General features: G+C 38.5%; 2 protein-coding genes across 2 annotated transcripts; one reads left to right on the forward strand and one right to left on the reverse strand.

The window, feature by feature from the left end:
- The first annotated feature begins 600 nt into the window (after positions 1-600).
- On the forward strand, positions 601-6,751 carry LOC128271260 (UDP-glucosyltransferase 2). The gene is made up of 6 exons (XM_053008710.1): positions 601-743; positions 1,845-2,028; positions 4,248-4,544; positions 5,554-6,218; positions 6,296-6,418; positions 6,619-6,751. The coding sequence occupies exons 1-6, from the start codon at positions 601-603 to the stop codon at positions 6,743-6,745; spliced, it is 1,539 nt and encodes a 512-aa protein (XP_052864670.1). The 3' UTR covers positions 6,746-6,751.
- A 2,328-nt stretch (positions 6,752-9,079) lies between these two features.
- Positions 9,080-12,166, reverse strand: LOC128274328 (sensory neuron membrane protein 1). Its single transcript, XM_053012483.1, has 7 exons — positions 12,047-12,166; positions 11,420-11,577; positions 10,532-10,928; positions 10,165-10,461; positions 9,907-10,110; positions 9,641-9,819; positions 9,080-9,570 (listed from the first exon to the last, which is right to left on the reverse strand). The coding sequence occupies exons 1-7, from the start codon at positions 12,164-12,166 to the stop codon at positions 9,282-9,284; spliced, it is 1,644 nt and encodes a 547-aa protein (XP_052868443.1). The 3' UTR covers positions 9,080-9,281.
- Between the last annotated feature and the right edge of the window lie 802 nt (positions 12,167-12,968).

Genomic DNA, 12,968 nt, shown 5'->3' on the forward strand with positions numbered 1-12,968 from the left:
GCGATTTTCGATGACGAATTCGAAATAAAGCCTCTAATATCAAGTTAATCGACTGAGCAACGCATTTAAATCGTTCGACGACATGTAACATTTGTCATTACCTTATTTATAAATAATTGCCCGTGAGTTTCAACTAAAAATCGTTGGAGCGTGAGTGAGATAGTGAGGCTTACATCATCACAGCAACGAATTCTATGTTTAAAGCAACGGCTAATCGGTCCATTAAAACCAAAAGATTCCCCTGTATCAAATTCACATCACCAGAGCTTAACAGCGTGTTTCAAAATTGTACCAATTTTGTTTGATTTGTACGGTATGAGTTAAAATTAAACCAGATAGAGCTCATTATTTTAAATACTCTGCCACGAAATAAACATCATCATTTTTTTTTAATTTTTTTTGATAAAAGTAGTACTTTTTACTAGCAATCTCATTGGCTGAGGTAATGTAAAAGACATTAGAGATCAACGAAAATCAAAGATTCATCGATTATTTTTGTATTTACCTTATCTACCGTATCTGATTGTTATTTTAACACGCGCAATTAAAAGCTAATATTTTCTTACATTGCTAGCAACACCATCCCGAGTAGCTGTCAAGATGGAATTGCGGATCGTCATTTTGGCCACCGGGCTGCTAGCTACGTCACTCTGTTCGGCTTCCGATATTCTCATGATTACGATGGGTGGTACCAAATCACACAAAATTCCATTCTTGGAACTTGCCAAAGGTCTTATTCCAAGGTATGTATTGCAGTGCTATTGAGTAGAAAACTAAAAGATAAGAATGTCACTTACTTTAGAATCTGTACCCCACTAACTCAATGCAACAGTGTAACGAAAACATATACTTTGCGCTGTACTACTGCAGCGCGATTGGATCACTGGATTAGGTTCATCCAGCACGATTGAAGGCGTCACCGATTCGCAAGCACGTGTTCTGCATGATACGAATCGTAATCCGTTAACAAACGTTTCGAACAAAAAAGCCACTAATGATTGTAGCGAACTTTCCTCTTATGGCAATGGCGACTGTCCCCTGGCGGGTAACTGTTATACGCTGGTCATCCACGTGGCTTGATTCATTTAGGTAACCGTGGGTCAAAACAAGACTGTGACAGGTTTTCGCCAGAGTTCCAAGTAAAAATCCCCTTAGCTTGTTAGCATCTGCACCATCCTAGCGTAACCAAAAGTGCAGAAGAAACTATCGGGATATTTTTTTTTTGTGAAAACTGATTCCAATTAGCTCTCCGGCCACTAGCTAGTTTCATTTATTCTTGTACTGATTGTTAAATGGAAGTACAACGTTCCGCAAGGGGCAGTTTTAAAGGCAAAGTAATTAAACTGCGTGAAACTGCGTCTAACTATGTATTCCTAGAAACATCTCGAAACGGCTATTTATCTATATTAACATGGTCAGCATAAAGCCTGAAAACGTTCCATGAACTCATTTATGAAACATTCAGTATTCATTTGATACAATTGGAAGATGCTGACAAAATTTAGATAAATAGTTTGTGACAAGTATTACAAACTATTTTTCTCCATTTTTTTTAACCTTCTATCAATTGTACCAAATGAATACCGAATGTTTCAACAACGGGACTTCTACGTTGGACAGCTTCTATCAATTGTACCAAATTAGTACTGAATGTGTAACTAAACAAAGCAATAACGTAGTGTTTTGAGACTGCCGTGTTTAATTGAATGGCGTACCAATAGAAATTTCCGCTGTAAACATCTCTGTAACTTATTTAACTTATATTCTAACAGCAAACGGGGCAATCGGGAAACTCAATGTTTTATATCCAAATCGATTGTCACTTTCGCACTTTCTGTTTGCAGAGGACATAATATCACCTTCCTGAACGGATTTCCGGCGGATTTCACCTTGAACGGTCTGCAAGAGGTTACACCCTCCGGCCTGGTAGAGTATATCAGAAACTACACAAACTGGGATCTGCTTGGTGCGCGGATGCGAGGAGATTGGCCGCTCTCGGTTTGGGATGTTTTCCGTTTCCCATTTCAGGTAAGTGTGGTAAAACGCAATGAGCTCCCCCACCGTTGGGCAGGTAAGACACGGTTTTTGATTCTTTCGGCCTGACTCTGCTACATCAATAAGCAGTTTTTACAAAATAGTAAAGAATTATTTATGACGATAATATATTGTTATTGATGTACAGGATATCATCACAAAGTCGATTATGCTTAACGTTGCACGAATAAAGACACAGTTTTCGTAGTTTTGAAAAGAGAAAACGCCTTACTTTGATACTACAGTTACATTGAAATGTATTTTGAAGCACTCATCATTCAATAGGCAGCTTCTTAGAAAATAGAAAACTACTGTGACTAGTGGAGCTTTCACGATGAAGAAAACAAGTTTTGTTTTACACTCGAGTAAAGTGAATGTGGTCAATTGGCATTGGAAAGGAATTTGGGACAGGCATACAGATCCTTCATAACCACAAACAAAATCCCCCGAACAAAAACATCCAGGAGTATATTAAGCTTCATAATCCATGTTCTTCGTAATGCATGTTTCTTGGAAGCATTTTCCACAACACTAGAATTCTTCATTTGACTCGTTGCATTCATCTCTATCAAAGAATGAGAAACAATCGACATAGGCGACATTCAGTTACAGCAATTTTTAACATATATGTTTAAATAACTTTGAGACTCTTCAAAACCTTCTTACATATCTCACACTGTTCTCTAGCATTTTGGGCGAAGATAACACTTGCCAGAAACACTAACCCCAATAATGTATAAAAAAAACTTCATTGCTCATCGGTTGTTTCGGAATGGAACAGTAAGACAAAGTTATCACAAGAAACTGGAAACAAGTCACAATGCGTTGGGATGAAAGAGTGTATTTTTTACGCCTTCAACATCCATTTACTCGCATCTGAACAAACAGTCTGCTCCATGGCATGTAATTTGTACTACCATTCCCATAGTATACACAGACATATACACGACACAGACATATTTACGGAATTCGACATTATTCTCCGTTAGAGGTATAATTAAGAAAACATGAAGCTGCCAGAAATAATGCAAACGAGGCCAGCCCTAACTCATGATGCTATTTGGCTTGCATGATGCTTTGAAGTTTCTTTCTTTACAGCAAACAACCAAAACGAAATATTTATTTTCCATTCGGCTTTACACTTACGAATCTTGTGTATATACGACTTTTTCAAATGACCAAGCTCAAAAATTGCATTAGAAATCATTGTCAGAATATTCGTAATCGTCTAGAATGGGCTGCGTAGCGTAATCACAGAAGTGTTGTGGTGTGCAAGGACCTCCGGAATACAGTCTAACAAATCCTTTCACACAGTAACATTCGGCAAAGCAACGCCCGCCACAGTCGACAACAGATCCATGACAGGTTAATTGATAGCACGGGCCACAGCAACGAAACTCCTCATTCGCGGGACACGTTTCTACAAAAAGGTTCCGAAGTCAGTGATTAATCATTCAGTGGAATATTCAGAAGGACGATTTACTCAAAGCAACGCATCGCTCTGCTTGCTCGTTTGGTTGGACTTCCGTTGCAACTTGCTCCACATCTTCATTCACAGTACTTTCCATGAACACAGGCTCTATTGTCGTCGCTACAAAAATGGTCCAAAGAAAAACTACGAAATTCATTATTTCGTCCTATTAAGCACTCACGTCGATGCACTTGTTAACGAGCGTTTGGTTGGTGTGCTGTTGGTCTCACCTTTTTATTGAATTTTCCTATAGTAACCTCACTATGCTAAATTATGAAATCAATTTCTGGTTCAAACGACAACCTCCGACAGAGCAAATATTGTTCAATCGTCAGTTGGGCTAGAAACAGGGCCCAATGCTACAGCATAGCTCTTTTGTTTGCTTAAAAATTTCATTTCCACGTATCGGTTGGAAAGAGAAAAGGCTTCTTCATTCAGAAATGCTGCAGCATAAAAATATTGGTTTGCTATTCATGCTACGCAATAGTAAAAACAGAACCGAAGAACCGAAAATGCAAGTTCGACAATTGATGCAACTGAAAGTACGGAAGACATACAAACTTAGAACCTTCGTTAAATAAGCCTGATTTTACGAAGAAGAATTACTGTGTTTGTGAGCGAATTAATTGATTGGGGTTTATGGCAATAATGCATTTTTTATTGTTACAGAAAAAATACTTTAATTTACAAATGGTATGAGCAATTTATATTATAGTATTACGATGGTTTTGTTTCGTTTCAGATCTGTGATGCTACGCTTGAAGATAAAGAAACTCTTGATCTGTTGGGCCGGAAGTTTGACCTGTTGATTTTGGATGGAGCATTTCCCGAATGTGCGCTTGGGTTAGTGTATCGCCTCGGAGTTCCATTTATGTACATCAATACCGTTGGATTCTACACAGGAACCTTGTCCCTCGCTGGTAATCCGACACCCTACTCGACGACACCAGTGTTTTATCGACCTCTAACAGACGACATGAACTTCTACGAACGGATTTCCAATGCACTGTTCACTGGATTTATCCAGCTGCTTTATATCGTGAGTCTTTAATGAATCATGTTGTTTATGTTCTATATACAAACTATATAAAAAATTGTTGATTTTAATAACAATGCAACAAAACGAAATTGAGCAAACCCATCATACCCAACCCAGTTTGAAGTAAAAATACGATTATATTTCTCAAAATGGTATACGATATGTGCCAAAAAATGCAATCATACAAGAGAGTAACTATAATAGGATTCAGATTTGTTCGTAATGTTTTTACCTATAATAGGATTTTGATTGGTAAATCTACAAAAAGCACAGGTACAGTTTTTACTCTCTATCTCCAAGTTTTCGTTTACTTTGCCCCTTTTCTAGTGAGGTGAAAAACGTATTTATTTCTGGCAAAATGGTTTTTCTACACTTGTTTGCATACTTTCAAAAAACTACATTAAAAAAACAGAAAGAAAGAGCAATAAAAAGAGGAAGCGTAAGATGTGGTTACACGCCCTTGGCCATCTTCCCAGTTACCCTTGAGGGCTAATTGCAGCAAATAAAAAGGTGCGTGTTCGACATAAAGTACCACTCCTAATGTGTGACCTTGTCACCAGCGCTGCAGTAACCCGTTCCACTCGCGCCATATACATCTTGTTTGACTTGGTCCAGTTTCGGATTTAAACTACGTAAATGCATCGTAATTACCATCATAGGAGTCATGGGCCCTACGTTTATCAAGGTTCGCTGCTTGTTGTGGCCACCCTTAGGCACAGTTGGTTACCGTGACATCTTTTAATTTCAAATCTCAGTCCTGCTCGACTTGCATTTGCTGCTATCACATGCTTATGGTCAAGGTTGTGGAAAACCTCTCTACAATATGACAGTCAGTGTATCTGAATGCGAGAACATTGTTGTTGTGAAACGACAGACAAAAAACACTCATTGTTGATAGTAGTTGAAGAGTTTGCTTTTAGGATGCCTTAGATGTGCACCCTTGAGTTGTGTTACTGGCAAATGAAGTAAAACTATACATAAACCATTCTAACTCTTTCTCCTTTCGCAGCCCACAATGCTTACACTACAACTAATGGTTCAGAGGCATCTTGGCTCCGATGTGCCCATTACTTGGAACCTTGCACGCAATGTGAGCTTTATACTGCAAAACGGTCACACTACCGTCACGTATCCAAGACCACTGCTGCCGAATGTAGCCGAAATCGCTTGTATCCACTGCAAACCTTCGTTACCGCTACCAAAAGACCTGGACGACTTCATTCATTCATCGGGCGAGTCCGGATTCATCTACGTATCGATGGGCTCGTCCGTAAAAGCAGCCAACATGCCGGATCATCTGCGCAAGCTGCTGATACAAACATTCGCCCGTTTGCCGTACCGTGTGCTGTGGAAATATGAAGCTAGCACCGCCTTGCTTACCGATCTGCCGTCAAATGTGAAGATCGGCGGATGGCTCCCACAACAAGACATCTTGGGACACCGCAAGTTGCGCGCGTTCGTCACACACGGAGGCCTGCTGAGCATGTTTGAGACTGTCTATCACGGAGTGCCAGTTGTAACGATGCCTGTATTCTGTGACCACGACTCCAACGCGGCCAAAGCTGTGGCCGATGGCTATGCCGTAAAGCTGGACTTAGAAACGCTTACGAGCGAAATGCTGGTCAGAGCAATCCACAAAGTCATTCACGATCCGAAGTACCGGAAGGCAGCTAAGTAGGAGTCTAAAATGAAATACGAAGAGCTTTAAATGATCAATGGAATTCATAAACATTGTTCTCCAATTTTCACAGATATCGCCAAATGTTACTGAAAGACCAAAGATCTACGCCGTTAGAAACCGCCGTTTACTGGACTGAATATGTTATTCGACATAATGGTGCTTATCATCTGCAGAGTCCATCACGCAATTTGAAGTGAGTTTAGTGAAAACGTACCAAAAGTTAAAAAAAGCAAACGTCACACTACTTGCAGGTTACCAATATTACAAATAATAACAAATCTAAAATTGTTAAAATGTTATCATAAGTCGCTTTTCGTATTCGTTATTACCTAGAGTATTTGTTAACTCATTGTATTAAGGCATCGTATTATGTGTTATTTTTTTCTTTCACAGCTTCCTCCAATATTATTGTTTGGACCAAATCGTGCTCTTCTTCGTTGTTGTGTATGTAATTCGTGCAATGACCCGCATCAACCTAAAGCCTAGAATAATAAGGCTAGCAAAGGAAAAATTACATTAGGCGACCAATGACCTTGTACTTCGACTTTAAACAACGAGAATGACTAGAAGCGACAAGCAACAAAAGTGCTCCAAGAGCTATCATCTATGCAACACTGTTACAAAAAATGCTATATGACGATAAACGCTTAAGACACAAGCTTATTGGGTGTTAAATTGATAGTTTACTTGAATGGAAAAACCGTTGAACAATTGATGCAATTGTGTTGGTACAATAGACAGTATTGAAATAATGTTCAAAACATTTAATGAACGTGAAAACAAAACATACCTTCCTCCGGTATGTTGGATTTGGATGGGATAAGATGCTCTCATGTCGATAAATGCGAAATGTTCATCGATCGTTTGTACGAGCAACAGAAAATATTGGATGAGCATAATGTTAGAAGGATAGGAACAATAGGAACACTATTCAAATAGACACACATGCTGTCTTTGTTTGATTATCTAAATCAGAATTTGGTAGCGATCATTATGCAACTACATTTGATAAGCATTCATTGATTTCACTATTTTACTAGTAGCACTAATGACATAGGTCTACTGGCACGTTTAAATCGATTAGGGTTTCTTTTGAGAACATTAGACTATTATGATTACATTTTCAGTGTGCGTGTATTAAAACAATAATTAAAACAATGTTTAAAATAGGAAAGTGTATTGAAAAGTACACTAAAAGGAGAATAGTTTTAGTAACAACGTTGGTAGAAAATTTATTTATTGGTACGGGAACTGGGTAAAGTAGGGGGGATAATTTTTGTTGTGTCGTCTTGAAATGGTACAGTAAAATGAAGTCCATAACTAAAAACAGGGTTCTTCAAGAATCTTCTTCTACGCGGAATTATCTTCTACCAAGCGTTCTTCCTTGGGTGGTAATAAATCAAGAATGTACATAAAATACTTGTAAATTTAAAGTTTAAGGGGAAATCTAATAAATTATCGTAAATCGTAACATCAGCTGGTTATCAATTTTCGGGAAATTTGAATGACATTTCAAACTTCAGATAAATGATATTTGGAAAGAACTGCAAACTAACAATCGACAATTAACACTCATCATATCGATATAAAACAATGACATGGAAAATATTTTTGTAATTGTTTGTTTAGTATCAGTTGACTATTCAATTAAGTCCTATACTCGTATTGTGTGTCCAAAACAATAGAACAATATTGTGTGTTAACAAACAATTTCTGTCAAATCAAACATTTAGTAGTCGTGGTTCAGTTAACTGAACGGAAATATTTGAAACAGTTGCCGGGGATTGCATACCTCTTCGGCGCGATCAATCCACGATCATTGTAGTAAATTAATTTAACTTTTGTTCAATAGATGGCACTTTTCGTTACAGTATGTGACAAATGTTTGTATAAGTTTAAAAAATGATTTCGAACAACGATAAATCAACATCTAATACGATAAATCATCATCATCTAATACGTGGAAGAAAACTGACTTTATTCAATCAAAAATTCACAACACAGTTATTAAAAATAAAAAAGAATTAAAAATTAACACAAAAATCAACCGTTATTCAGTAGTTAAACTGTTTTTGGCTTTTTATCATGATTATTAATCTCTGTTATTAAATTAAATTGAAATTTTATTGCATTTAAATGTTTTTTCGGTTTGCACTATTCACTTAAACATCTAATAACACTTCAACGTCTGACGGTGCCCCCTCAATCTTATGAATACGCATAGCTATTGTAACCAGAAGGGCCTCCCATGTGGGTGTACTGTAATGTAATCAGCTTTCAAAACTGATCACAAAACCTACACGCTGAGTACGATGCAAAGTTTTGGAGAGATGAAAACATGCTAATGCTATGCTCAAAGTAGCTCTTATAACAACAAATTATCAATCCGCAATAAATCAATATAAACTGAATAGTCTATTCTTTAATCTTTTAAAATATCAAGTTTTAAAAGAATGGGGAATTTAGAGAACACTTTGTCTGTCGACAATAGCAAAATACATAAGATTTTCTGGTGAACCTTTTAACCTTTCATGAGGAATCTGGAACTCGCAAACTATTCACATTTTCTCATATGCTCATCCAAATGTCAAATTCTCCAAAAAACAATAAAGTTATACAATACGGAAACCACGAAACCCCCACAAGGGTGTTCACATATGAACTTTGGGCCATGTTATTCGTGAAACCGTGTTGGGACATATTTACCAGTTGATCCAAAAAAGGTCGACCCCCAATCCTTTAAGCGAACAATGAAGGCATACAAATATTGAAGAATGTTCGGAAATATTCGGCCTGGAGGCAAACGTAAATTGGAATACTTCTGAGGCGTGCATATACAAACTTGGGCTTGTCGTGATTGCAAGTTTATGTTAAAAATATCCCTTTATTTTTCTAGTGATTTATTTCGCAAGGTCCGAATTAAAGTCAAATTGAAATTCCAGGATGAATTTTTGGTCGTATCGATACTAAAAGAAACGGTTCACATCTACGAAACCGTTTGAGTGCCGGTGATGTAAGTCACAGCAGGTGCCGAAGTATGTGCAGCTTCAAAATTGTTAATATCGCTCATGTTGCACTTCGATTGTTGATTTTTTTGGGACTTTTTCTAGACCATCAATAAGGGCAGGAATATTTTTTCCAAGGGTAGCATCCATCACTTTCCCGTTATCCGATTCGTGGGCGTTTGCCGATGTTGGAGCCGTACCCGTCGTGGACGCAACGTTAACGGGTGTAACGTTAGTAGTTTTTTGGTCCTTGCGGAAATGCATATAGGCTGACGCGATTGCTCCTACAGTACCGACAACGATGGTGAGCCATTTTACTGTTGCGTTGAACTTGAGACCTCTGAAAATTAAATCAAAAGAGACATATTGTATGAACCGCTTCCGTTAAGGAATACAATTTTGACACGTACAAGAACAATTGATATTTCAGCTGGTTGGTCCATGTTTTGTTCAGCGACGCACCTTCCTCGGCCCAAAACATTGGTAACACCAGTTGGGGTAACTGGTCAAACAATTCATGCCCGTGAATGGGACCAAAATCCATGCTGAACTGTAAACGTTTCGCTGCCGAAACCGGACTTCCCGTGAACTGTTAAAAAAGCCATAGTTCTGCGTTTATCGTCCGTGTTTTTGATCACTGGACCGTTGCGTGACGCGACCACTTCACGTAACTTACTAGTTCGAAATGTATGTACACATCGTGATCTTCTTTGTTCGGTTCCAGTCCATCGACGGCCTGAATGAGCTTCGGATCGGCTCCATAAAAGTGCGGCTTGGAAGCAATAATTGGTCCACCGAGACACGGCGATAAGTCCATCGTTCCCTTCGGAGGACAATCATCGGGCGGGTCGCGACAAAAGCAATGATTGTGGGGCTCGTTCTGAAATTATGATTTGCTCTTAAACGCCGTTACCGTTGCATCATATGCTAATACCTTGAGATCTCCAAAGTCGAGCTCAAAATAACTCATGGGCAGGCCTGCATATTTGGATTTGTGTACATAGTGAGCACCAATCGAGCGGCATATTTCTGGCGACCAAGCCCAGAGTTTATCCTGCTTGGAGAGAAATGGAGGGAAGATTGTCGAGTCCGTGCCGATGTACTGGTTGCACTCATCTCCATCCCAGATATCCATTTCCGGTTCATCATTGTACGAAATTACACGGCCCACGTCGCGAATGTTCTTTGCGCCTCGGTAAACAACCCACCTGCCCGCATCAGTGTGATTACGCTGCCAGTTGCCATCAAATCATAATTTGTGAAATTCAATCTCCTTTGCATTAAATTTGATAGCTTCTTACCAATCCGAACAAGGAAAACTTAAAGTGAGTCTCGTTGTGTGGGCTAAGCGCTCCCTCAGAGTCCATGCCACTGCAGAGCGCTTTAGCGGCAAAGTCACTGCTGCTACAGTCGATTAGTATTCCGTCAAACAGTAGATCCATGATGCGCACCTTGAGAAACGCTGATTCCAAGGGCTCGAACATTATGTTAACGCCTTTTGTCACTAGTGGCATCATTGCTTCGCGGTCGCGTTGTACACTTAGTAGAACGCTCATCATCAGTGGATGTGGAACTGTGACGATTTCATCGCCAGTCAGAGCAGACAGGTCCGGGCGAAATATCCAAGTATTGCGCAATGTGAACGTAAGTGTATCCTCTTCATCATTATCGACCGCGTCAAACTTTTCTTTCCATTCTCTGCTCAGAAGATATACAAAAGTTATCGTTTGTCGCGTAAAATTATACACATAGTATAACAAAAGGCTTTAGATTCGTGATGCTAGTTGGATAACCATTTATTACATCTAACATATTGTTAACTCGTACGTGCAGCAGCTGATTTTAATTTACGCTTACATACAATAAGCATTTAGGATAGCTACTTGATTGTATTAAAGGGTCTTTTACTTGGTCAAAACTTCATAATTAAACTTTAAGAAGAGTTCACTTCCCAACTGCAAAATTCCCGACATGTAACCATGCTGCGTACACGTTTAGTCCACTGTCCAAACTGCATACATTTTACGAACTATATCATCTTTCTTGTAATGTTTGCAAGCTTATGAAACCTTTATGAATTGCAGAAACGACGATGATTTAAAAGCAATTGACAGATTTGATGAAAATTAGAGTGCATCAAATTGATTTACGAACAAACTAATGTGCAAATGAGGCAAATTTATACTTACTCAAAATATAGAGGACCAATATCTTTTACTCTTGGTTTTCCACCACGCATAACTTGCTCTGGATTAGTCACGTTGAATATGTGTAGCTTAAAGTCCAACGGAAAAGGAATTTTTTCGAACATACCTCGCATCTGAGTTCCTGGTTTCAGCAGCACATTCTGAAAACCATTCATTTAAATTTACCGTTTAAGCTGAGGTACTCTTTAATCCATTTAAGCCAACGAATATTACCAACTATACTTCTAGGTCTATACTATCTTTTGTCGCGTTTTGGAAAGACTATCATCTGACACACTTCTGAATAAAAAATTGTTTGCTGAATGTATCTAACAAATAGCAAATCTACAAGTGTAAAAATTTTATGAAACTTTTATACAACAGTTCAAATTAGCGCGTTACAATTGGTATGGTAATTGGTTGTAACAACTGGGTGCCAAGTTTGTGTCAAACCGTTTTTAATAAATGAAAATGAAGATCAGCAAACAGAATTTGCTACACTCGTAGTTCGGAAGGACAGCAGATGTGATTGAAATGGAAAAAAGTTCTGTCAATTTTGATAGTTTTATTAACGTGCATCTTCAGGAACGACAGGCGCGACAGTGCTGTTGTACTGTAAATACGACATACCTGTTTTATCATTAATCGAAGTATTGCTGGGAAAATTCCGTAGCTGAACACTAGTCCCCCAATGAGGATACAAACACAAATCATTCCTATCTTCTTGAAATTTCGTTCTTTGAAATCCATTTTGACGTACGTTTTTGGACTGCTTCAGATAATTTAGTTTGATCTTTGGCAGCGCCCTAAAAATGATATGTCTAGTTAACACAGTACTTAACAGTATTAGTTTCCTGTTCCATCAATTCAAAACTAGACTCATCATGTTCGTTTGTTCTTTATGTGTGGCAGTTTAAGCTGAATAGTTGGTTTTGCTTATGCACAGTTAACTTAAATTATGTATTTTGTTTAATCTTCTCGTTTTAGATATAAATTGCTCCCGACGTATTTGCGGTAATAATGGCGATACACAGCTTGTTAATGTTAAAGCCTTTTCAATTAACTAAACATGATTTTCTCAAACATCACTGTTAAACTGGTTACTGGTTGCACCATAGCTCTTGATTACGTTCGCCACCGTCAACTACTTAACGACAACTGATCGGAACAACCCAAAGCGAAGCTTTTCAGAACCTTGAAATAGACTCAAAGATGTGGGATCGATTGATTCGCAAAATCTGTTTTCCAATATCATCCACTTCCGTTGAGCTGGTAACGATGATCCAGTATTTTTGCAACTACTCAACCCAAGGTAAAGCTAAGTAGGTGGGACCAAGTGTGAATCAAATAATGATGGAGAAATAAGGCGAGGAAATACCGTCATGCGTTTTCCCACTATCAGTCTTGCAAATCGTTGTACCCTTTGCTTCCTTCCAGTAGTGCAGATTTGCTATCGATTTCATATCTGAAAAATGTTCAAGAAGCTTGCGAAGGATTTTTGCCGCCTGGCGGAAACAGCTGGGAAACAATCGTACTGAAGCGTTGGTCAGTG

This window comes from Anopheles cruzii, chromosome 3, assembly GCF_943734635.1.
Source record: "Anopheles cruzii chromosome 3, idAnoCruzAS_RS32_06, whole genome shotgun sequence".
NCBI classification, from domain to species: domain Eukaryota; kingdom Metazoa; phylum Arthropoda; class Insecta; order Diptera; family Culicidae; genus Anopheles; species Anopheles cruzii.

What these genes read in the sequence shown, in the direction of transcription:
- LOC128274328 (XM_053012483.1), bottom strand. Translation starts at nt 12,166, where the DNA reads ATGGATTTCAAAGAACGAAATTTCAAGAAGATAGGAATGATTTGTGTT. An exon ending in ATTGGTCCTCTATATTTTGA is followed by an intron (nt 10,929 to 11,419) that starts GTAAGTATAAAT and finishes TCTTCTGAGCAG; the next exon opens with AGAATGGAAAGAAAAGTTTG. An exon ending in AGTTTTCCTTGTTCGGATTG is followed by an intron (nt 10,462 to 10,531) that starts GTAAGAAGCTAT and finishes GGCAACTGGCAG; the next exon opens with CGTAATCACACTGATGCGGG.
- LOC128271260 (XM_053008710.1), top strand. Translation starts at nt 601, where the DNA reads ATGGAATTGCGGATCGTCATTTTGGCCACCGGGCTGCTAGCTACGTCA. An exon ending in GCCAAAGGTCTTATTCCAAG is followed by an intron (nt 744 to 1,844) that starts GTATGTATTGCA and finishes TTCTGTTTGCAG; the next exon opens with AGGACATAATATCACCTTCC. An exon ending in AGTCCATCACGCAATTTGAA is followed by an intron (nt 6,419 to 6,618) that starts GTGAGTTTAGTG and finishes TTTCTTTCACAG; the next exon opens with CTTCCTCCAATATTATTGTT.